At 41.6% G+C, this 25,767-nt stretch overlaps 1 protein-coding gene across 3 annotated transcripts; it reads right to left on the reverse strand.

The window, feature by feature from the left end:
• Positions 1-4,266: 4,266 nt before the first annotated feature.
• On the reverse strand, positions 4,267-15,639 carry LOC101173515 (angiopoietin-4). 3 transcript variants are annotated; one of them, XM_011491013.3, is made up of 7 exons: positions 15,442-15,639; positions 15,208-15,282; positions 15,094-15,112; positions 14,920-15,017; positions 5,157-5,274; positions 4,944-5,036; positions 4,267-4,712 (listed from the first exon to the last, which is right to left on the reverse strand). In XM_011491013.3, exons 2-7 carry the CDS (start codon positions 15,277-15,279, stop codon positions 4,408-4,410), a joined length of 705 nt encoding a protein of 234 aa, XP_011489315.1. In that variant the 5' UTR covers positions 15,280-15,282; positions 15,442-15,639; the 3' UTR covers positions 4,267-4,407. The 3 variants fall into 3 exon arrangements, with proteins under 3 accessions (XP_011489315.1, XP_004083034.1, XP_011489314.1); XM_004082986.4 differs by having other exon boundaries at positions 4,851-5,036; positions 15,442-15,622; XM_011491012.3 differs by lacking the exon at positions 15,442-15,639 and having other exon boundaries at positions 4,851-5,036; positions 15,208-15,418.
• Positions 15,640-25,767: the final 10,128 nt, after the last annotated feature.

Genomic DNA, 25,767 nt, shown 5'->3' on the forward strand with positions numbered 1-25,767 from the left:
ATCAAATTCGCTGCTCTACACCTTTCCAAAACTGGGCTTGATGCCTTGATGCCCCAGACACGTGTGGGAGGAGCTACCGCCACTTGTTTTGGCTACATAGAGCGGCATCTGTAATATGTCATTACAATGACATTACGAAAAAAGAGGATGATTAGAGATCTGGTTTATTTATGTTAAAAAGGCCTACAAAAATATCGACAATCAGCTCTGCATGTCTGGGTTCATGAGATCATTCAGAGACTTTCCTAGTGCGGTCAGCTTCACTCCTGCAGCAGAAGCTAGGTCTGAATGACGCTTCACACCGCTACTTCTGTGTCTATGTGACCCAGTTTGAATGCTTGCTGTCCTGCATTTGTTTAAGAGGGAAAAAAGTAAAAACAGGAATCAGACTAGAGGATCTTTTTATTATTGTTTTGATAAAAAAAATAAGAAAAATATCATAAGGTTCAGATAACATGAGCAGGCTGTCAGATGCTGGAACCAGGAAGTAAAACACAGGTAAGTTGAGAGGTAAGTAAAGAATTTATTATCCGGTGTGGTTGGTGGTCTTCGCGAGAGATAGATCCAGGCTTTGAATGAGGCTCGAAGGTCTTGACGTGGACAGGTACGTGGTGTGGCTGGAGGTCTCAGCGCGATTTAGGATTTTCAGGATTCCTTCTGGAACGCCGAGGCTGCTCGTGGTAACATCCAACTTGGGTGACACTCGTGGAATGAAGTCCTGAGGCAGAAGAACAAGATAGGGAAGCACAAAACAACAAGAGAGCTAAACATGAGCTACATCGACCAGGCTTAGTCACCATAAGGGGTAACGAACTGGCGTTGAATGCTGGAGCTGGGTCTCCTTAAGAAGAGCAGAGGCTTGATGATGTGAGTGGTCACAGCTGGTGGAGTCAGGAGCAGAGAAAAGAGGGGAGGGGGAGGAAAACTGACAGAGGCACCATGACACAGGCTGCTTGCCAATGCCACAGCGGCTACTTGTTTGTCAGCTAGCTAGCCACCTGGAGGCCCAGGGCTCCACCCCTGCGACTGACTGGCGAGGCTGTCCAGGGTGTATCACGCCTTTTCCCAAGAGTAGCTGGGACCGTCCTGGCAACCCCACGGCCCCAGCGGGTTGAGAAAATGGATGGAAGTTTAGGACGAGAACCCTCACATCGATCAACCGTATTGGATTTGTATTCTACCTGCAGATGAAGTCACTGAAAACGTCATATGCCCAAAGCTCAGTCCATGATTCATGCTAACGTCACCTCACCAAAATTTAAGTCTTGACGAGTCGTGTCTGATGCTCAAATCAATCCGTGACGCTAAACATGCTTAATTTGCTTTAGTATCTAAGCTGACTAAAGGTACTACTAATGGGATGCAGAGCTGAAACTTGATGAAATTTGATGAACTCCTTCCATAGTATTTTATTTAATAGGTTCTGCAAATTCCCTTCACTAAATATGGTGGTTTTTTAAGTAAAAACAGGCAGGGGTGGACAAAAGGTGTTGCAGGTGTAGTGGCTCCAAGCTCTTTCTGTTAGATAGAGATCTTCATCCTCTAAAGGACTGCCCAGGCATCCTGTGGAATAAACTAAATTCAGTGTCCTTGTCGTACCTCCACCTTTCGGCTGACCCAGAGCCCATGAGCATATCCAATAGTGGGAACATATAGGCTGACCAATAAATCTAGAGCTTTGCCTTCTGGCTCACCTCCTTCTTCTCTACAAGAGATCACGACATCAGTCGCATTATGGCGGATAAAATCACAAGTTATTAAAATACCTTTACCTGATGCAGGACCGCTCCACATAGCCGGAAAAGGCAAAACCCCTTTTTCCAGTTGAGAACCACGGCCACCAACTTGGAGGTATTAATTTTCATTCCAAACTCTTTACAAATGGCTACAAACCACTCATTGAAGGACAACATCCTAAACTGTATCATCTACAAAGAGCAGAGGTTCAATGTCCTGTCCTCTTTCTTGAAGGGAGGGGTCACCACCCCAGTCCAGAGGCACTACCCCAAACTACCACGTGATGTCACAAAGGTGTGTCACCTGATACAGCCCTACACATGGTCTGGCTGTGAACGAGGTACTCAGGGGGTACCTCATACACAGCGGATGGACTGGCATCCAGCACTCAGCCTGTCTGCCTCCGAACTCCATCTACACAGCCCATCTAATTTTATTTTTTCACTGTGAGGGGCTGTGAGCTAGTGGGAGATTGTGCTGCTACAGCCTAACATTGACTTGGAGCCCAATGTCAAGTGCTCAAAGCCATCTAAACTCTTCCTCAAAATCAAACTCCTGGGACAGACAGTCTGTCCCAACTGAACATTTAATAAAGGGAAGTATTAAACTAAAAACAGAAACATAAATAAAGGGAAGTATTAAACTACAAACAGAAACATAAATAAAATAATTATTATTCCTCAGATATATCATCATATGTCATTTAGATATATCAGATAAATCATTTAGAGCTTAAACAAAAACAAGAGCAAAAGTTTCTCAATTTCCAAAGTCCGAATTCTCACCCTAACCCCTATAGAGTGCATTTGCCATTTTTTTAGTGGTGTTTGAATCTACAATTCCAAAATCCACTGACCTAGAAATTTCCCAGAAGTCTCTGCAAAAACCAGTGTGCATCGATGCTCGCTAGATCATCAAATATAGACCACAAAGCAAGTGGCGGTTCTACACTAACCTGGGCGAGTAACCCCACAAGCCCCGCACATATACAATTTGGCATTTCCCTAATTTTGTGCAACACCAACAGTAGGAATCCTCCAAAAACCTCAATACCTTCATAAACAAATGATCTATTGTTTATTTATCATCTCATAAAGTGCAGCTGTTTTACTGCATTACCTGCTGACTTTTTGTCAAATACTGACACCAACTAAACTACAGGAAAGACACACAATAAACATATCTACAATAGTTATTAAATAATGACATTATTAAAATGAGCTGCTTAGTGATCCAACAGCACGCAATGATCCAGGTGTTGCGTAATCGCTGCTGCACTCCACCACCCCTCCCCTTTTCCCTTTTCACACTGTGCGCTCCTTCTCTCAGACAGGACCGCCCGGCTGTGGCCTAGAGTCGATTGTTAGACTGAAAAATACTCCTAATTACCTGTGTTAGTGTGATTCACCCAGCCACCGGTGAGCCTACCGCAAAGAGGTGTGGGGGCAAGTGTCTTGCAGCAGAGGGCGCCTTGTAACATTCAAAATGAAACCTTCAGATGTAGTGGTGGTCACGTGCACGTTGGGTCTGCTATGTCGGAGCGGGAAATTGTGGGAAATAATCCCCTTTTACTGGTCGAAATTGGGTTGAGCACAGGTTTTTCTTCTGCCTTAGTGCCTTTTCATGTAGCCACAAGTCTTATGTTGTTTCACTATTAGTTATTTCATCCCGTTGTGTTTACTTCTTTTTTTTTTTTTGCACCATAAGTGTGAAGAGGGGAGAGGAGGAAGAGGTGGGTGCGATGTACAGTGTTAGGTGTGTCTAAGTAAAAGCTTAAAGCGCCTTTTCTGTCACTTACTTGTTTCCTTGAGTAGTCTCTGAGAATTCTATAGAAAGAGCGCCTCCTAAAGAATGCCGCCCCCTTGAAATTGCCGCCCTGGGCGACCTCCCACCTCGCCCATATCAAAAACTGCCTCTGCACAAGGCATTGTGTCAGAACAACCAATACTCATTTTGCAACAAAAATAATTGTCAATATAAACCAACTCATAACATTCCTAAAATGTACACAACCTACAGAAGCAGAATACTCACTAGCATTGCACCTGTCTGTGGTCAGGACATGAGAGGATGGTGGATGGCACATCCACATGTGGGAATGCCATGCTAAATATGCACTTTGAGTCACATCCTTTGCTGATGTCACACGGTGATATTAATCAGTGCCACTAGGGGGACAGTGGCTCAGGGCGTTGAGCAGGTCGTTCAATGATCGAAGGGTCGGCTGTTCAATACCCACTCCCCCCAGACACTTCACCTTCCCTGCCTCCAAGTGTGGCTGGTGTGTGAATGTACATCAATGTCCCGGTGCCTTGCACACCCATGTGTCAAAGTGTCCTTGCGCAAGACACTGAACCCCACCTTGCCTCTGGTGGAAGGTTGGCGCCAGTGTTTGGCAGCAGAGCCGCCAACAGTGTGTGACCGTGTGTGAGACTGGGTGAATGGGACTGTGACTGTAAAGCACTTTGGGCTTTGAAGAAGGTAGAAAAGTGCTATATAAGTATACGTCATTTACCATATAACTCCAAATTGCAGTTCATTGATAACAGACCTTTTATTCTCAGCATTTATAAACTTGATGAATTTAAGAGAATAAGTAGGAGTTTCAGATAGTTTCATGTTTATCAAATCAAATGAAAATACAGAATTAGACCTAATTTGAAACCATTCCTAAGGCAGCATGGGAGTGATCATCATTCTGGTGGCTCTGGCTGAGTAGGGGGCAGGTCCTTTCCAGGTGTGCCAGTGAAGACCTGAAGACCAACCAATGTTATCCCCCTCTGGCTGCCAGTTACCATTCAGATTGGCACAGCCACACTTGCTGTACCACCAGCCGCCACGCTCAAACCCAGTGCATGACACCACATAAATGTCACCAAAGAGGCAAGGGTCGCAGCCGTCATTGTCATGGTCGAGGGTGCTGAAGCCATAGCCATTTTGGTCAAAGGCAGGATACGGTCCTGTAATAGCATCACCTTTAGACAGAAACAGAAAACAAAAGCAAACTTGATTAATCAATGACAAACAGTAGTGTGTATAACTATAATTATATTATACCACTGTATTATTTTTTGTTATTTTTCTATGATCTTCCTATGAGGATGCATCCGTACCTGCGGTTCCACTATATCTGCCAACACTAAGTCTGTAGTTTGTACTCTCATTTCCCACCCTGAAGTCTTCATACTCAGCATAAGCACTGCCACCTTCAAAATCCCACAGATCCACTCTCAGTTTCCACCTCTTGGATTTGTCCTTGGTCAAAGCAGAAATCTTCTCCAGACCGAGCCAGTGATCCCCTGAAGGAATCGGGACAAGCAAAGTTTATTTAGATTTTTTACACTCTTCGCTGAGAGATGATTGAACCCTGTTGTTCAGACAGTTTAAGGCATGTCATAAAGATTTCATTTTTTACATACATGAAGCAAATCCAAATCCATTCTTATATGCTTTCCATTCCCTGTCGAATGCCACTGCTCCTCCGGTACGCCTCTGGATCACTGTCCAGATTCCATTTTCCCCCATCTCACAGTAAGCCTGCACAGGAACAGATGAAGAGATTTATTCAACCTTTTAGCAAAATATATCTTAAAACAGGAATGTCTTTATCCTATCTAAAGTAGTACAGTTTTTCTTTTCTTGCAGCAAGTCACTTTTATTTTTAACAGTGGAAGTGTATTGCATTCAATGAAAAAAAAGGGTAATCTTCATTCTAATTTTTTTCGTGTATTAAAATAAAAAAACAGTTGTTGTTTTTTAATTTTTTCAGTGATTTTTTCCCGGTTGTTTTCAAGAACTCAAAACAGACTGAGCATTAATCTCATCTGTTTATTAAAACTATAAGAGGAGCTGCAGTTAAAAGTTGAAAATATGTGTCCATGTCATAGACATGATCTGTTATGTTTGTGATCGTCACAAAAGTCTCTTTTGTTCTTCCTACATACTTTATCCACATTACAGGGCGAAATGCAATGGAAGTACCAATTAGTTATTAGTATAAACTGTTTGTGTTTGTTTGTGAGTTAATCCCACCGACAACATTTAGCAAAAAGCATCAAAATCTATGAGTGACCAGGACTTTTTTTAGCTTTTTCAATTCAATTCAATTCAATTTTATTTGTATAGCCCAAAATCACAACAACAGTCGTCTCGATGAGCTTTTAAGTGTGGGGGGGGGGGGGGGGGGGGGGCTGGGGGGGGGCTGTTTGACCACCGGGGGACAGTCTACCAGCTGTCTACCCCTTCCTCATATAACCTCATATTAGGGTGAGGGGTTGGGGGGTTTAGCCTGCGATCGCCTTGGGGGGGGGGGGGGGGGTACTTGGCAGTGGCCCCCCTCCTATGGTTGCCGTATGGAGTGGGCCCCACCTCTTTCGGTTTCATTTGCACCTTAGACATGTAGGGTCCTTGGTAGGGGGGGTGCTTGGACGTCACTGCCAGCAAGCAGCAGATGTCCTCCTGGCACCCTACCCGCCAATTTTAACCGCACCTTAGACATTTAGGGCCCCTTGGTGGGGAGGGTGAGGGGACATCACTGTGAGTAATCAGGAAATGTCCCCTTAGTGCCCTACTCGCCAATTTTAACTGCACCCCCCTTAGTACACACACCCCTCCCCCTTCAATATATACATTCCAACATAAACACACACACATGCACACACACACCCTTTCAAACACACATACACGCACACACATTTTGCAAGGAAGGTGGGACCTGGGTCCATCTGTCCCCTACCCCTTCCCTGGTGGGGGGTGCGGGCCCCTTGGCGATGGCGGCCGTGTCCCTTGGGTGCTGGCTCCCTGGGCCCGGTGGTGCTCTCTCCGCACGGTGGGGGGGTTCATATTACACCTGAGCCGGGGGTGTTCGTGTCCCTGGGGGGTGGGTCCTGGTCCTTGCCCCTGAGCGCTGGGCCCAGCCAAACTTCCAACATGGCCGAGCCTGGTCGGGCCATATTTATAACACCCCTTGTGGGCCGCCCTTTTTTCCCCGGGGTTCCCCCTCCTGGGCGGGGGCGGCGGGCCCCTGCCTTGCTCCTCCCTGGACCAACCGTGGGCCGGGCGGATGGCTGCCTGGAGTGCGGAGCGGGTCCCCCTTGGGGGGTCCTGGCTCGTACCTGGAGTGGGGGCGGGGGGATGCCCGGAACTCCTGGGTGGTGGTGGGGTGCTCGTCTGGGGCTGTGGGTGTCCTTCTCCGGTGGGGCCCTGCGTTGGGCGCTCCCGGCGCGGCGGGGGGGCTGCTCTCCTGGTTGGGCTGGGGCGGCGCTCTCTTTCCCTCCGTGCCTCCCTGCTCTCTGGCTCTGGGGGCCTTGCGGCGGTCCTGCTGGCCCTGGCCTGGGTGGCGGGCTTGGTCGCCCGGGCGGCGGTTGTTCCCTGCCTGTTCCCGTATGGCGTTGGGGGGATTTCGGCTGCCGCTGCTGCTGCGGTGGGGGTCTTGGGGTGGGGATGGCTGGGCACTCTCCCTCCTTCTTGTCACGTTCCACCATCCATTTTAGAAGAACATAAACACTCACCTGAGCACAGGTGTTAGCTCACCTTTGCACTAACAGTTTGCATGATTGAATGACTGAAATATTTCACACTAGTTGGTTTTAAGGCATAAGTATGCGTGTGAACACTATCTGTTTTGTGTACATGTCGTCAGGTGGACATTTTTGCAGCTAGCAGGTGTGTTTATAACATTTGAGTGTGTGTGTGGATAGGCCCCGCCCTTTTTGTACTACATTTGAACCTTACCATAATGATAAACAACCAGTAAACTTGTTGCTTTTTGCTGCTTCATGGTCTTACCCCCCTTCCCCTCCTATTATCACCCTCCTACCCCCCCCCCCCCCCTCTCTCTAACGTCCCTCTCTCTTCTTCCCCTCTTTCCTTTTCCGTCCGGTCCAACACCAAAGATTTTCAAACATGATTGAAATTAATAAAGTTTGGCCTCAATTACAAAAGGAGTTTATTCAGACATACCTTTGGTTTGTCTGAAGATTAATAACCCCTCTTGTTAAAGTAAAATATGTCCAACACAAGAGGCCCTCAGCTCTCATCTGTCTGCCTAGCTGTTGGACAGGACAAGTTAAAAAAAAAAAAGTGTATTACCATGTTCATTCCTCAAAAAAATTAACCCCAAAGTGGTATTTTAATCCATTCACACATTTCTGAGAATTCCTCTAAATCAGGGGTCACCAACGCTGTGCCCGCGGGCGCACATGCGCCCCGGAGCACCCCTTGTGGCGCCCGCGGTTAATGCTCCAAAAATAGCACTATTCATATTGCAAATATGAATATATATGTGTGCGTGTGTGTGTGATACTTGGATTTACGGCAGATATTTCAACATTTCTGTCTGTCTCTTTAGAATGCATGGAAGACACGAGGATGTTTAGAGATCAGATTTACTTATTTTAAAAACCTCAACAAAAGCATCAGTAATCACGTCTCCATGTCTGGGTTCATTCACATCCCGGTACGCTCTCCCTCCTGCCGCTAGAGTCGCTTTCCACCGCTATTTCCATGTCTCTGTGACCCACATTAGTTTAACCCTTGTGCTATCTTAGATGACCCCACCCTTACTTTGATGTGTTATTCCTACCATGACAAAGGTGGATAAAGGTGGAAAGATTTCATGTAGTCCATGGAGACCAGTGAAGATCACAAATCATTGAAGAAAAAAGGTTCAGAGCACTGTCTAGTGGGTCTAGATTACCCAACTCCCAATGGTAAGGTGCGCAGGGTCTGCAGGAGAGCTGCCTCCATCATCAAGGACCCCACCCACCCGCAACGAGGACTGTTCACTCTCCTCCCCTCAGGACGGAGGTCCAGGAGTGTGAAGTGCAGGACCACCAGATTTAGGAACTCTTTCTTTCCCTCTGCCATCAGACTCCTTAACAGCTGACTGGAGTCTGGAAAAAACAAACTGCACCTTTGCTTATCCTAATTGTTGCTATTGTCATGGTCACTTTTGCACATTTGCACTTTTACAACTGCCACTCGACATCTTGTGTTTTTGTGTGTATGATGTGAGTGAATTGTTTTGTTTCCTCTATACGTTTGGCATTTGGAGCAGACAGCAAAGAAAGAATTTCATTGTGCAGGGAAACCCGTTTCTTTACTGTGCATATGATAATAAACCCTTTGAATCTTGAATCTTTGAATCTAGGATAGCACAAGGGTTAAGAGGGGGAAAATAAAAACAAGAATGATCTATTTATTATTGTCTCATTGAAAATAAGAAAAATATCATAAGATTTAGGATGCTTGCTACTTCCCCATACCGCAGCTGGCTGTCCGTCTGCCAGCCAGCCAGCTGCCTGAATGGTGGCATGAGATGCAAACAAGCTCCGGCCCGCCGCGGGGCTCTTGTGCTTGTCATGCCGGCATTCGGGGCATAATAATATTATAATTATTATTATAATAATATTCAGGACGTGCTGAGGTAACTTGTCTTTTATCAACATTGTCATTAGCAGTCACTTTACATCCAAAGGCTAAATACTATGTATCCCATCAAGCATCCCACCATCAAGCAATCCCTCGACCAATCTGTGTCCCTGTAACTGTGGTGCATTCAAATACAACAGGATAAATATATGTCAGAATATTATTTCGTTGGAACGCATTAATTTTACCCATTAAAATAAATATCATATCTCGGGTTTGTATTATATCGATTTTTTTAAATACGTTTGTGACAGTGTGGCACCGTCAGATGGCGAGGGGGCCCACACTGTTTTTATTTTATGAGTATTTGTGGATATTTTATGTTTAAAACTACTACCTGTGGTGCCACCTGGAAGATGATGAAGAGCCACGCCCAATGGGAGGGGCTCATCATTTAAAAGGGTGCATCACAGGTAGTGAGGAATGAGTGAGACGGAGGTGATATAACCTGTTGTGACCCTGCGTGGAGCTATTGGAGAGCTCATTGTTCTTGAAATAAAGAAAAAACCCACTCACCTTGGTGCCTCTGCATTATTCCCGGCGGGACCCCGCGACAACGTTACATACAAATGAAAAAATTAAATGGAAATATTTGATCTGGAACTCTCCTTTTTCTAAGTCAAATGTCATTCGTGCGAGGCCATGTTTTCATTTTTTCGCGGTCATTCAGGTCTTTCCTGACAGGCTGACCGAGTTAAGTGATGATGAGGAGTTAGCCTGCTTGCCGCAAAAAATATCCTCCTGAGACCCGGCCCAGTCATTTATGTCCTCTATAATGGACATTTTGTTTACCTGTATATTTCTAAGGAAATAAGAGATACGTTTCCAAACCTACTCTACTCTGTAGAGGACATCCTGGGCTTTCCAGTGATGTGTCATGTAATGAGTTTGTATGCTGGGAACTTTAAGTTTCACCTCTACCAAGATGGCTGAGATACCATTTACCTCATTTTATGGAAAGGTGAAAGGCAAGTCAAATATTTCTGGATCTATTCCTTTTTTTACCATGATAATTTTATATATTTTTGGTCATAAACATGTTAGGAACAATATTTTAAGATCTGAAAAAAGTTTCATATTTTCTATTTTAAAACAGCAGGCATTTAATGAATGTCAACTATAGTGGATGCCAGGACCATTTTAATGTATTTAATGGCTGCACATTATTTTAGGAGATAAAAGTGAAGTAGGGTGGAATCTATATCAAATAATTGAGGGAGATTCAGATTTGGAGCTTTCGGATGATAAAAAGGATGAGGATGAGATTCAGGAAAAAATAACTGTTATTTTTTAATTAACTTGATTTTTTTGTGTTTTTTAAACGTCCATCATAACAGGTTTACACCTGAGGTACCAGGGCGCCCTGCCTATCAAGATGACGTCAAAGTTTGTGAATACCGGAGTCCAATCTCGTACTTTTCTTAGTACATTAATAACATTTTCGAGGATCTGTTTTTGATTTAGCTGTGTTCCAACTGCCGGGGAATCACACTCCTCAGCCTCCCTGGGAAAGTCTAGGCCAGTGTTTTTCAACCAGTGTTGAAAACTAGTGTGCCGCGGGAGATGGTCAAGTGTGCCGTGGAAAATTGCCCTCATTAACTGATCTAAAAACATTAACCATCTCCAGGAAATCAGCTCTTTGTTCATCCAAACAGGTCCTGATAAAACACTGAGTAGTTAGGAATATAAACGATCATAAAATACTTTTTTCGTTGTGTTTATTTAATTCTATTAAAGACATTTTGATAAGAATGACGGTAACGCGAAATAGCTGCAGCTATAACTGTGTAAGGAAAAGTCCCGCAGCTTTTACTGTCTCCACGACTCCACCAATCATTCTTGAAGGCTTAATCACATGTCATCAGTCTGACCAATCAGAAGTGGTTAAAGTCTCCACTTCCTTGTTCCAATTTAGCTCATAACTCAGTCAGTTCCGACAAAAACACCAGCTAAAGCTCGTCTTTAGCGGTGAAGCTTTCCACAGAATCCGGTATCAGACCGTGGAACAAGTGAACAAAACCATGAAGCTCAGAGACGCGAGTCTTTCTGCCGTTTTCTCGCAGTTTTCACACTACATCTCCCATGATGCATTGGCTTAAAGGGACAGCGTCTTGAAAACACAACGAACATACAGTTTGTATGTAACTTAACTTTTATTACATATTTTAGAAAAACATCTGCAACTTCCTGCTTTTTCTGCCACAATTATCACAAAAATGCACGTCAGATTGCCGGGGGGGGGGGGGGGGGGGGGGGCTGTAGATCAAAACAGACTATGAGTTTCTGCTTTTTTTTTTTTTTTTTGGGGATGCTGGTGTGCCGCGGGATTTTTGTCAAGGTTAAAGTGTGCCGTGGCTCAAAAAAGGTTGAAAAACACTGGTCTAGGCCACAGTGCTGGAGAAGACAGTCCGTCCGATAGTCGAACCTCAGAACCAGGAACAACAGTTCAGTTTCCGTCCTGGTCGTGGAACAGTATAACAGCTCTACACCCTCTTTAGGGTGTAGAGCCTTACTGAGGGCTGTCCGGTCTCTGCATGACCGGAGCAAGAGCTTGGTTCGCATAGCCAGCAGTAAGTCAAACCTGTTCCCGGTGCATGTTGGACTCCGACAGGGATGCTCTTTATCACCGGTTCTGTTCATAGTTTTTATGGACAGAATTTCTAGGCACAGGCAGGGGCCGTAGGGGGTCTGGTTTAGGGACCACAGGATTTCATCTCTGCCTTTTGCAGATGACTTTGTCCTGTTGGCTTCATCAAGCTGGGACCTCCGGCGTGCATTGGGGCAGTTTGTGGCCGAGTGTGAAGCGGCTGGGATGAGGGTCAGCACCGCTAAATCTGAGGCCCTGGTTCTCGACCGAAGAAAGCTAGTTTGCCCTCTCTTGGTGGGTGGAGTGTCCCTGCCCCAGGTGGAGAAGTTTAAATATCTTGGAGTTTTGTCCATGATTAGGGGAAGACAGGAACGTGAGATTGACAGGAGCAGCATCCATAGTTATGCGGTTGCTGTACCGGTCCGTTGTGGTGAGGAAAGAGCTGAGCCAAAAAGCAAAGCTTTCAATATACCGGTCGATCTTCCTCTGTAGCAGATGGTCCAACAAGTTACAAAGGAGTGATATAGAATTTTATTGTTTTAGAAAATAATTTAATGATTTCTGGGAGAAAATAACTTTAAAGATTTAATCTGCTCCTTTTTTCTGATTTTCCAAATTGACTTCTATTTTCACAGAAATATCGTCCTGTTGTCCTCTACAGTGGATGTGTTGGGAAATAAAAATAAAAAACATTTTTAGAAAAATTAAAATTGTAAGGTGTTTTTTTAGGCCCAAATAGATAGGAAATGACACAAAAACAGAAATTGTAAGACACTTTTTTCCTCGGTTCTCAGGAGGACATGACAGAAAAGCGAAAAAGGGCATACAATTTTCAAAATGATTGGGAGAGTTCTTTTTTACATCATTTAACGATAAATGTCTGTGCCTTATTTGTGGGACAGCTATTGCTGTAACTTTGATGTTAACTACCCGCCCGGCCGCCCATTATGGACAGAAAAAGCCCGTGGGTTAAAGGCAGCTTTAGACATACAACAGACTTTTTTCACGAGGCCGGCAAAAAAATCTCAGGACGCAACCGAAGCTTTGTTTAGAGATACTCATTTCTTGATAAAAAAACAAGAAACCTTTTTCGGATGGGGAGGTGTTAGAAGAAGCTATGATGCTTGTCGCTAACACATTATTCGAAGATGAGAAATATGGTCCCGATGTCATCTCTACACTCTCCAATGTCCAGCTTGGAGCTAGTGCAATTGCTAGGCGAGTGTCATCTTTGTCTGAGAACTTAACAGAGAAGCTGGGCCGGGATCTCGCTGCCTGCAGGTGGTTTAGTGTCCAATGTGATGAGTCGGTAGACAGCACCAGCACGGCTCAGCTAATGAGATTTAACCGAATGGTGTTTGAGGATATTTCTACAAGGGAAGAACTACGACAACGTTTCTGCATCTGCAGCTTTGGACGAAGCTGTAAAAAAGTACTCCCAAGTCATAAACAGGCTAGGACAGGAGTTTGAAGACAGGTTTTGTGACTTTAAGCAGCTTGAACCATGTGTGTCATTTGTTACAAATCCTTTCATGCAAGTAGATGTGACATCCACTGCTGAGCAGCTCAGTGCTTTGTTCACTTTGAACGCTGGTGAGGTAGAGATTGAAATCTTAACATCATAGAATGACCTCAACCTCAAAGCTCATTAGTCTGCACCAAACTTTTGGAGAAGTATAGTGATGTGTGCACAGCAGCTTTGAAAATAGCCTGCTTTTTTGGTTCAACCTATCTCCGCGAATCAGCCTTTTCCAACATGAACTTTATCAAGAACAAACACAGAACATGCCTGACTGATGCACATTTGCAAGACTCTCTGAGAATTGCAGTATCAAATTATTCACCAGATTATAATGCACTGGTGAGCAGCATGCAGTGCCAGACCTCCCACTAAACCAGCAGACGAACCACAGATACCTTTTTTCTGTTATTTACATCAGCAACATTTATCAAAAATTATTTCAGAAAACGTTAAATATTCAGAAAGAACTTGTTCAGTTTGATGTCAGTGTGTTTCCTGGGCCTAAAAATGTTCATTTATGATCAATTGTATTACAAATTCAGCAGGTGTTTCTCCTGACTTTCAAATGTTAGAACAAATAAACATAAATAAATGTTTCATGTCTAAACATGTTTTTCTGATTTTTATTGACATGTAAATCACTGATAATTGTTTAAAATATTTATTGACAATAATAAATAATTAATTATATAGTAATTATTTGTTATATAGTACATAATAATTTATGTATTATTGATTTGATTATTGATATTATTGAATCACTTCACATAGTGTTATAAGTGATATTAAAGAAGAAGTAGTTAGTATAACATTAGTTATCCATGCAGTTTTGTTACTTAGGAAGTTTTTAGTAAACAGGTCCTGTGGTGTCCTTCATACTACTCGGTGGCTATGAAATGGCCCTCAGTCTCAAAAAGGTTGGTGACCTCTGTTCTAAATCCTCTGAGCATCAGCCCCTCCCAACCCACAAAAACGAGTGGGTTCTCACATTGTGATGTCACAAAGTGAGGAACAGCCCTTTCCAGGAAGAGCCTGCTCTGCCAGCTCCGCCCCCAGGCTAACACACACACACTTTGCAGTGATCGGCTAAATGCTTTTCTTTTATATGCACTATATGCACATCCCTCTTTGCAAAAGTTTTGATGTTGTTTGTTTTTGTGGGCGAAACGCAGACAAGCTACCAAGGCCATGTTGTCGTCATGAAATGGGCGGCACCCACAAGGAGAGAAAGAGATTGAGAGTCGTCTTACTTCTGTGTAGGAAAATGAGCAGTGAAAATGACTAATATTAAATGACTAGTATTAAAATTAAATGACTTAAAATGTTTGTTCTAGTTATTGCATTAACAAAAGTTATTGTGAACATCCTGTTGCTCAGACAGTTTAACTGTTTTGCAGTTATTATGTAAATTGATTTTTGGAATTCAAATGATGCAATAAAATGCAATTAAGTTGAGCAGTCTGCAATAGAATCAATCACTCAAAAATGTAAAGTTCCTCAGACATCATCATTTTGAAAAGTATTAACAAGATTATTAAATAGTAGAGGTTTAATAATAACAAAACAGTTTATAATAATAATTTCCAAAAACTGCTTCTTTCCTGTGTTAAGACAAACTGCAAAAAGAAGTTATGTTTGTTACCTCAAAGCTGGAGTTGAATCCTCCAGGTTGGATGCTGTAAACCCCACTGGCTCCATTTGGTGAAACAGTCTGAATGTATGAACAATCAGGTGCTGCACCTAACAAAAGAAGACAAAACTATAGTGGGAACAGTTTCTAAACAATAAAGGGAAGAAGCATTAACATGTTCTTTACCTGCATTTACTGATCCACTCTTTATTAGTAGAAATACAGAAAAACAAGAAATGATGAGACTTAATCTATGGATCAACAGTTATTTACACAGCATTAGTATTTAGCTTTCTTTACCCCAGTCTGCAAGGAGAAGATAAAGAGGAGAGCTAACATGAGTTCAGACCAGCCGAGGAGACCTCCCATCATGACCTGAGTTTACAAGAAACATGTCTGTCTCACATGTTACAGATCAAACCTTACTCACTGACACTTGATAAATAACAAATCTCCTAACATAATCGTCTTCTATAAACCTAAAAATGTTTAGGTGTCGCCAATGAAGGCTGTTTCCTGGAACACATACGGTACCTGTTTGCTGCGTGAAGCTTCTGTCGCAGCTCAAAGTCTCAGGACAAACAGTGGCACACCTCCTTCCTCGTCACTGTGAATGTCGTCATTCCTGTTAGGTCAGGCTCAGAGTGAGCATTTGTTGTCATAGACCCGTGTGGGCTGAACTGATCATCTCAGACCCACTCCTGTAGGTATGAGTTTATTTTTGGTGAAAGCTGTGGAAAACAGAACTCAATGGTGATTGCGGCCTTTTAAAACCAGCCTCTAGTGGTCACTTGAGGAACTGAACCATTTGATTTTGTCGTGTGTCAAATTCATGAACAAAGGATTGAGGGGCTTAGTGTTTCATTATATAACATATTAGTTGGTGAACACAGACATTTAAAAAACCTACTCCAATAAAAATATTTTTTTTGCTCTTTTTAACATTTTATTGTAGCATTTTTCTCATGATGGAGGACATGTATAAAAGAATTTAAGATTAAAAATATGTTTCTGAGTTATTCTTTTTGAAATCATGTTGGATCAGGAGCAGATGAAAACCGGATGTTTTTTAAAAAGCTCGGACATACTGTATAATGCCGCTACAATTCTCAGCTAAAATTCTAAATCCTCCACCTGCAGACAAATAGATCCGTGTTTGTTTTCATTTCCTCGTCTGAGCTGGAATTTTAAGGAGTCCCAGACTGTTCATAATTAAATACATAAATATGACCTTGTTTCAATCACACCATCAACCAATAAATCTCTCATAAATATAAAAAACATCATGAAATTGTGAAAAACCTGCATCCAGATTTTAAATTAGCCATTATATTATTAAATATATTTCATTGTGCTTTAAAAACCTCTTCATTATTTTAAAACAACATTTTAAAATATTATTTTTAATCACATTGAATATTATTATAATTCTATGTTTTTTTTCAGAACCTCAGATTACAAAATCAATAACTTTCAAAGTAGCTTTGTTTGTATTTCACATTTGCTGGCAATCAGTCTGTCTGGCAATCAGTGAAAGTGGGCGGGATCTAAACGCACATTGGCTTATCCCTAGAAATCAACTCGTATTCCTAGACACCCGCTCTGTGGTGTGCCAGTTAGAAAGATGACGTATTTCTGCGACATCTGCACGGCTTTGCTGAGATTGGTGGATCAAATAGAGACAAACAATCTGTCTGCTGCAGAAGATGCAAACATCTACGACTCCACTTTTGCTAGTTTGAGGGTTCGTGTGGACCAAAGAGGAGCTTTCTTTGAGCGCCGGTCGTCCACGTCTTCAAGTTTCCGTTGAAATACTCCCAACTTTCGTTCTCTGTGCAGGATTGCTAGATAGTGTGCCAGTTTTCCAGCCCAAAAGTCATCTGAAAACCGTCAGACCCAACAAAAACCGCCCGATCCTCTATGACCGCAGACCATGGGGGGTGTCTGGAAAAGGCACAGGTTTATCCGTAAAGCCTCCACGCTATTCTCTCGGAGCTCTTCTCTAATCCAGCACAGCTCCGCTGTCTTTGCTCACAGATCCAGTCTGTCGTCACATCCGTTCGCCTTACACGGCATCACTGTGGTGGCTCCCGGGAGGCGAGCTGGCGGCCAGAAAGAGACCCGCTGCGGAAATGCGGAATCAGCTTACTTGGGACTACTGAACCTTACGATGTTTTTTTATTTTCATCGAGACGATATTTATAAATTAGGTCCTCTGGTTTTATTTTACCCTCTTGGGTTAACGTGGGACAGCAAGCTTTCAAACTCGGTCAGAGAAAGATGGAAAAGCCGGTGAAGCTGGGACTCTCTCTGGGAGAATCTCTGGGATGAACTCAAACATGGAAACAGGATTACCAAGTAGAACTCTTCAAAAGTAAAACCTGATCTCTCAGCATTTCTATTCTAAAAAAAAAAAAAAACTTTCATTTCACTGTATGCAACCCTAAACTGGCACATTATGCCTACCCGCCCAAAGCCATTTTTACACACAAATATAGAACCAAAACCTCCCAGTTTCTGGCAACACTGTCGATGTGTTGAGGTGCATACTCCCACCTAGTGTTGAGGCGTGTGCATTGTGTCGTCACGCTCGCTAAAGCGACTTCGATCGTTGTAGTTTGGGTGAACTGCATATGTCTGAATAAAAGACTAGCCAATCACCAAAGTGTCTCCGCCTTATTTAGTTTGATATACAGATAGCTAAATTAAAAAAATTAAGACTTCCTTTAAAAACATGAACAGTCTCTGCGGCCCTGAGGTCCTCTGGGAGGCTGTTCCACAGGCGAGGACCATAAAAACTGAATGAGGCCTCGCCGAATGTTTAAGTTCTAACTTTTGGGATAACCAAAAGGCCTTTATCAGAGGACCTCAGAGTCCGCGAGGGTTCATACTTTATTTATTTATTCAATATGATTATAAATATGATATACTGTAACTTGACATAAAAATGTTCTATAAAGTGTAATTTTAAAATAATGTAATGTCTGCTTATGTTTACATTTAGACACTTCACACTTAAGACGAGGATCTGGTAGATTCCACAAAAAAGTGTCTCAATGATGCGATTTTAGCCCAAGGAGCAAAAATAAGCGACCTTGTGAGCATTTCGGGGCAGGCAACTCTGGCACTTTGGTTACTCCCCTAGGGCGGTTCAGTTAATCAACTCACCTGTGCAGCGTCCTATTTAAGTCCAGGTGTGTAAGCTGTACATCCTTCTTTACTGAATTGCTGCGTTTGTCAACCCACCCTCCCACCCGGCTTCCATCTATGAGCTCCGTTTGGGTAGTTATTACCCAAAAGTTTATGGAAATTTGTCTCGTGGAATTGCATGGAGTCTTATGCCAAAAATAAAGGAATGTGAAATGCCAACTAGAGGAATGTGAAAGCAAATCAAAGTATGTGAAAGTAAAACAAAGTATGTGAAAGCAAAACTAAAAGATGTGAAAATAAATATCATTACTACTGCATGAGCTGTCTGACTGAAATAGCTAATATGAGGCAGGAGGTCCAAACTTTGACCTCCAATAAAATATGAAAGTTTTTTTTTTTCTAGTAATGTTTTTGTCTGCTTTTTATGTCTTTTTTTTTTAGAAATTTTTCAAAAAAGGATTGGAAATTGATTTATGAATGTTTTTTAAGATAGAGCTGATAATCTAATGAGGGTGTCTCTGTGTGTTTCTTCACATGACCGTATGCCATCAGTTATAAATTTGATCACCAACAGTCCTCCTGATCATAGTTGTCATTCCAATTCAAAAGCTCCTGCAGACAGAGCAACAACACAAAAGAAACAGAAGCACAATCTATAGTTGGTACTTTTAAAATCAGAAAGGGGACCCATGTGGACTCACTCATCGTCTGTTGTGAATGATTCCAAAAAGAGGAGTGTTCTGGAGAAACCCCAGGACTTTGACAAACAGATTTTCAGCTCAGTGTACTAATAGAAATGTATGTGTATGGAGGGGCCAGCTGAGACGATGCAGCTGAAGCTGAAGCTCACGAACAGTAACATTTTTGAATATCAAACTACCAAAACAGTTCTTCTACATCCATTAATTTTCCTCTGAAAAAGTATGAAGGTATGAGTTTCCAAAATCTTTTTCTGTAACATGCTTTCAGACAGATACAACTTACCTGTGTGCTAACTTTAGACATAGATACACTGAACTGATCGTCTCTGACATTACCCAAAGGAGTCTGAACAGGTAATAGACCTTTTTCACAAAAACCGGAAATACGTAGTCAGCGTGTAAACCTAGTTCCGGTTTGTGCTTCGCTGGCGGAGGAATGGCAGAGCCTAGAGTGTTTTCGAAGAGCCTGAGTTGTGTTCCGAAGTTCACCAGCACCGATGTGATGAAGAGTGTGAAGATGCATTCGTCCACTAAAGGAAACAAATTGGACAAGGGACATAAATTCGTCCACGAAGAGTTTATCCACCATTACCAAGGTAAGCTTCAGCTAGCTTAGCCATAGCCGCATCACCGGTAACTGTCTACGTCAACTGTAAATCCTGGTGTTATTAATTTGTAATAAGGTATAACACATCGCAGTGAATATGTTGTGTGTATGTTTAAGTGAAAAGGCATGAGATTAACATAACACCCAAAAATTTGGCGAAGCTGTAAATAAGAAATGTTGAGGTGCCCGTATGCGTGTTCATTCTTTTTGCTGCGGTTGCGGCACTTTCTTCACTTACTATTAGTATTATTTTTCTCAAACTAGGGTGACCAGACGTCCTCTTTTCCTGGACATGTCCTCTTTTTTGATACTTATATAATAAAATAACATTGAACATAGATGAAATGTAATCATATTTGCTTTATGTATGCAGCTCTGCACACCAATTACTCTTGATGAAATGTCTCACAAACTCACTTCACTCCTCTTTTTTAGAAACTCAAATCTGGTCACCCTACGGAAAGTTATAGTTTCGTGTTACATTGATGTAGCAACATAAGTATGTCTTAATTTTAACCTATTTAATTTATTGTTTCCAGATATCACTGGATGCAGAAAGTGCCAACCTGAAAGCTTTCTCCTGCAGTTGTGTGGCTGGTAAAGGATTTTGCAATGACATAGTTGCCATCCTGTTCCAGACCGCACATTATTCACAGCTGGTCTGTAGGCTGCTCCACCCCCCCCCCCCCCCCCGGCCTGCACGAGTGGCTTGATGGCACAGACCAAGAGCACAGGTGGGTTTGTCATCAAATTGTCATTATGATTTAAGAACGGATGTGTATCCATAACAACTCTAAATTATTATAAAAACACCCCCAGTAGTGACTAAAGACTGTAATTGCTTTTTGCCTTTTATTTATAAGGGAATCCATCCTGAACCGGTTAGTGAGCTGGTGGTGCAAAAGCCCAAAACAGTTGGCAGGGACGGTCTGAGCTCCACACTGTACAAGGCATATGCAGGTGATTAATTTAACTTTTTGTTGCTTTGTGACAGCAAATTAAGTTGTTTTTTCTAATCTTATGACTAACCAAATTATGGTTACAGCAGATATAATTAATTAAATTTAAATGTAGTTATGCACTTATGTCTAACTTTTGTGTGTTGTTTCTTTTGTGTAGGACCACAGCCAGATCCATATCTGATGGCATCTGGAAGCAGATTATTCCAGGTGCAGCCTCAACCTCTCATGGTGGTGTTGGATGGGGTTTCTGAGATGGAATGAAAGAGAACTTGGATATATTATTATTGCAAATGCATGAATGCATACCTTAAATTACACTTATCTTGTCTTTAACAATCAGTTCAGCCTTCTGTCTTACTGTTGATCTGTAATGTTGTTTTTTATTGTAAATGTTTGTTATTTGTGTTGTGATTAATCAGTTGATGTTACGCATACCAAAAAATTAAATGAGGCACAATTTTGACCAAAATTGTTTTATTTGTTCATCTAATTTTTGTGTGAAGTCAAAGTCACATTTCAACAGAAAAATATTAAGAATATAACAATTATATTTAATTAGAATTTAAGAATATGTGGGAACACTACATTTTTCCATACTATTTGCACATTATACATTATTTACATACCAAACATTAATTCACTCTTCAAAACAAAAAAGTCCATGATCATTTGCCAAAACACAGCAGTTAAGCCAGATCTGATTCCCACTGCCCATCAGTGTGAGCGGCACGGGAGAGTCCCAGATGTGTAAGGACTTTATCCTATCAATCACTCTTTCCACCATAATTCTGAGGCGGGGCATGACTGCGTTTGTTCCGTTTCCTCCTTGCTGATGGAGCTGAACGCTTAAAAGGTGGAATGATGACCTTAGATCCAATGTCAGTAAGTAAGTCATGGATGTAATCCAAAGCCTCATACAGAGCACCTGTGAAGATAACGAAATTAAAAATCAGTATTAAAACATTTGCTACATTTCACCACAACACAGTAATCATGATTTGAAAAGTATGTTAAGTATTTAATTACAAAACCGTTTCATTTATTTTTAAGGAAAATAAAAAATGACAAAATACTCTAAATTAGTTAAATACATGTAATTAAAATAGGTGAGAGCATGAACAGCTTTTATTCTAAACATTCATTTGTTCAGGTACAAATGCATTTATCCAATAACGGTACACATAGTTGACTAACGTTAACACATTATGAACAACCTTACCTGCAGGTGGGCGTGTCACGTAGTCGTGATCCATTTACTGCCTTAGCTTAGCCACCATCATGTTGCTATCTTCACAGCATAGCTGCATAGCCTGACGTTTGAGGTTCTGTCATATACTGACTCCCTTCTCAAAGGAGCAGTAAAGTATTTCCAAGGGAAAAGGCTCGGGACGACACCACTCTTCAGCCGACGAACGACGCAGCCGCACCACAATCCGGAGCGAAGTGCCGGCAGCAGAGGGTGCCACCTGTGTTTACATTAAACTATGCCCTTCCTCTCTTCGGATCGCCTATATCCATTTGGGTTTCAGGTTTGGATCCATAGGAAAATAATGAAATTAAAGGCCGGGTTGTTTTTGGTTGGAAGACGAACAGCCTGGAACACAACAGAAACTGCAACTCTTCCACTCTGCCATTCTTCATATGTGCCGCTATGCTAACAGGAAGTTGTTTTACACGTCATTGACGTATTTCCGGTCGAAAAATGCGGAAGTGTGAAAAAGATCTATACTGGAGGGTAGACTAAACTGTGTTCCAGCTTTCCTTCTGGTTCTGACTGTACTGTATGCGTATAATGTGTTTGTATTAATCACTATATATTTATGTCTGGTGTAAATTTAAACATTTTACAGTTATTCTCCATTGGTTTGGTTCCTGTCTTGAAACAGAAATTACATTCTCAAAACTCTAAGATCATTTGGCAGAACAGTCTTACAGTTTAGCACAACACAATAGCTAACTTGCAAAATCTAATATATCTCCCAAAACTGTTCACTCATGCTTCAAAACTAAATTCCTTTCCCATGTAAAGAGTCAGTGCCACCAAAATGGCAAAGATCCTTCTCAATTGCTTTGGCTCATTTCTTGATCAGACCGGACGTTCTCAACACTCATGGTGCTTTTGTCAAAATAATGTGGAGGGTTTGGCACACCATGGTTCACCTGCAAAAGCCATATCTCTCCCAAAGCAATTCACTCGTGTCAAAACTAAATTTCCTTCTCATTTAGTGTAAACAGTCAGTGCCTCCAAAATACTTTGGCCCTTTCGCATTGTGTAGGCACTGCAAGTCAAAATGATTAGATGTTTTGTCACTATAGCAGAGGACCATTGAAATATCCCTCATGTCCACCTTTCAGTCTTAGCTCAGACATTTATTGACAATGGTTACTGTACTGTTTTTGTATAGCTAACAGAATACAATTTTGTACAAAACTGAAAAAAAAAATGATTTTAGGGTAAGAGTAACCTCATAGGCTCATACTGGCAAGGAAATTGTAACCATTATCATTCACACACATAAAGTAACTTTCATACATCAGAGTAAAAAGAAAATGTATACAGCATAAAATACTTTATAATTCAAACACAAACAAAAAACAATGAAAATGATGTGCAGCCTACAGTGCTGTATATGATGCTTGAGTTTCACAACTAACAGTTCTTCACTGGTCACTGTCCTCACCCTCCCTCTCCTGGCCATCGTCCTCACCCTGCTGGCCATCCACACGCTGCTGTTTGTCTGGCCACAGATTCTCGTCCACATCACAGCATATATTCTCCCTTGTGATGCAACGAGGGAAGAAACGGCGTGCATGTGGCAACCATCCCCTACACTGATCTTCTGTAACATCCTCACACGCAGCATCCATTCCATGGAGCAGGGACTTCTGATCTTGAGCCCGATGATCATACACTCTCCACCTCCAAGCGGAAAAGAACTCCTCAATAGGATTGAGGAAAGGAGAGTAAGGTGGTAGGAACACTATGACACTCCTTGGATGACTAGTGAACCAGGCCCTGATGAGCAGGCCACCCTGGAAATTCACATTGTCTTATACAATAACATATAGTGGTAGGTGATGCCCTAAGAGACCTATCTCAGTTTCAGGGATCAAATCAAAATGAAGGCAGTCCAAGAAGACGAGGAGCTTCTGTGTATTGTATGGGCCAAGACTGGGGATGTGAGTGGCCACACCATTCTCAGATATGGCAGCACACATAGTTATATTGCCCCCTCGCTGGCCTGGGACATCCTCCTTCGTTAGTCAAGTTCTAGTTTCACCTGACTGTCAATTGCTGTAATAAATGTATCAAATGTTCCAAGGGATTCATATATCATATTCATGTATTATGTTCTTGACTAATTTTAACAATTGAACAGACTATTGTGCATCTGATGACTTACAAAATGAAATGATGCTGACTCATTTTGGAGCGAACAACCATTAGACTGAGAATCAACAATCAGTTTAGATCAACAAGATCTATTCACTTGGAAATTGTGCTAAATGAAGGCTACCTGTACTTAATCACTTGCTAAGATGTACTGAGACATTAAAACATGTACTAAAACATTTGAAATTTGATGAAACCAATGACAAATGCCATTCTGATGGTTTGGAGGTTTGTCCATGTTGTTTTGAGAATGTAATTTCTGTTTCAAGAAATGAGCCAAACCAATGGAGAAAAACTGTAACATTAGTGTTAATTCAAAATTGCTCCCTATTGCCACCAGCCTCTAGTGGCCATTTGAGAAACTGTAACATTTGGTATTTTCAGGATTGTGTCCAATTCAGGAACATATGGGGGGCAGCAAATTCTACACACCTGACACTTCCTCAGGTTTGTATAATTTGCATTTTAGGATAAATGGACCTGGTGATGTAAATGAACGCAATGCAGAAACCAGCTCAAACATGATAGACTGTGACAATGAGACAAGTAGGACATGACAGCCTGACATTAAATCACTAAAAACTCATTACAATTGGCAATGTGTCACGAATCATTCAGAAAATACTGATGCAGTGTTGTTGAGATATTATGCTGTTATCTGTTCACATTTTAACTTCATTAATGTTTCATATTGATAAACTAGAATAAAGTGTTTAGTTTATCTAATTTCATGCAAGAATGCACTAACCTAACTTGTGAAGTTGGGAAACTAAGGATTAGACTCTAAAAAATAAATTATGACAAAGAAATAATAAAACTGAATATCAAGAGTTAAAAATGTTTTTTGAGAACGACTTGAATTAAAAATACTCACTTTCATTGAGACGAAGCAAAAAAGCTCTCAATGTCTCAGAAGACAAAAAAAAATGGTGGAAAAAAAAAACACAAATGTGCACTGTGCTTAGAAAATTGGTGTCTACAAGATACGGGTATAGTTCAGAAGTGAAGCCTTTTTTCCAATTTACATCCTTTTCTAATTGATTTCTCAGTTAAATTTAGAATTTGAAAAGAACCTGTTTAGATGTGCTGTAACCACCTGTAATGTGAGCAGAACATACAAGGACTTTGTTAGGAGAAACTTTAATACAGTCAACCCCAAATCCAAAAGGTGTCCTTTAGTAATATTCATGGAGCCTTTAGTGGGAAAAGAGCATGAACAATGTTGAATGCAGGAACTGACAATGTCCTCAAAAAGCTGTGTAATGCCACTGAGAAAATATGTAAGAGTATGAACAAAACTGTTGTTTTATAACAAGATTTGGGAGAGAAATCAGGTCATGGCAGATCTACGGAGCTAAATCTGCTTTTTTGTGAAACTGCAACAACTTAATACATAACGTGATAATTCCCAAATCAGCAAAGATTTCAGGCCACCAACTATTTCTAGTCTGTGGTGACATATTAAGATAATGCAGGATAAACAAAGCATGACAAGGCCCTGTATAAAGAACATCCTCAAGAACAGAGAGATAATTTTATCATCATTGAATATTACAGATATTTGCATGTTCTTCCCATGCATGCATGGGCTTTCTCCGGGCACTCCGGCTTTTTCTCACAGTCCAGAACATGATTTGTGGGTTAATTGATCTAAAGCAGGGGTGGATAACATTTTTGACTCGTGGGCCACAAGTGTTCCAAAATAAAAAATAAAAAAGGCCAGACCAGGAGAAGATAGATTGAGTGTTTTGGTAATCCACAAAAAATAGAAAAAAAGAAATAATATGGAATCAGAACAAAAACATAGTTTAACTTTGAATGCACATTAATATATGTATTTCAAAACAGAACATTTTTGGAGTTTTTTTGTTTTATTGCCAGTTGTACCAATTAGTTGATGTCCCCTCAGAGAAACACGCATATTTAGAAAAATGCTGTGTTCATGTGGTGTTCGAATGATCGGAAAAATCCCTGTCTGACTCAAAAACCAACACATTTTTCAACACCACATAAATGCAGAATAGTTTTGTGCCCCCTAAACAAAGG

Source organism: Oryzias latipes, chromosome 23 (assembly GCF_002234675.1).
Source record: "Oryzias latipes chromosome 23, ASM223467v1".
Taxonomy (NCBI): domain Eukaryota; kingdom Metazoa; phylum Chordata; class Actinopteri; order Beloniformes; family Adrianichthyidae; genus Oryzias; species Oryzias latipes.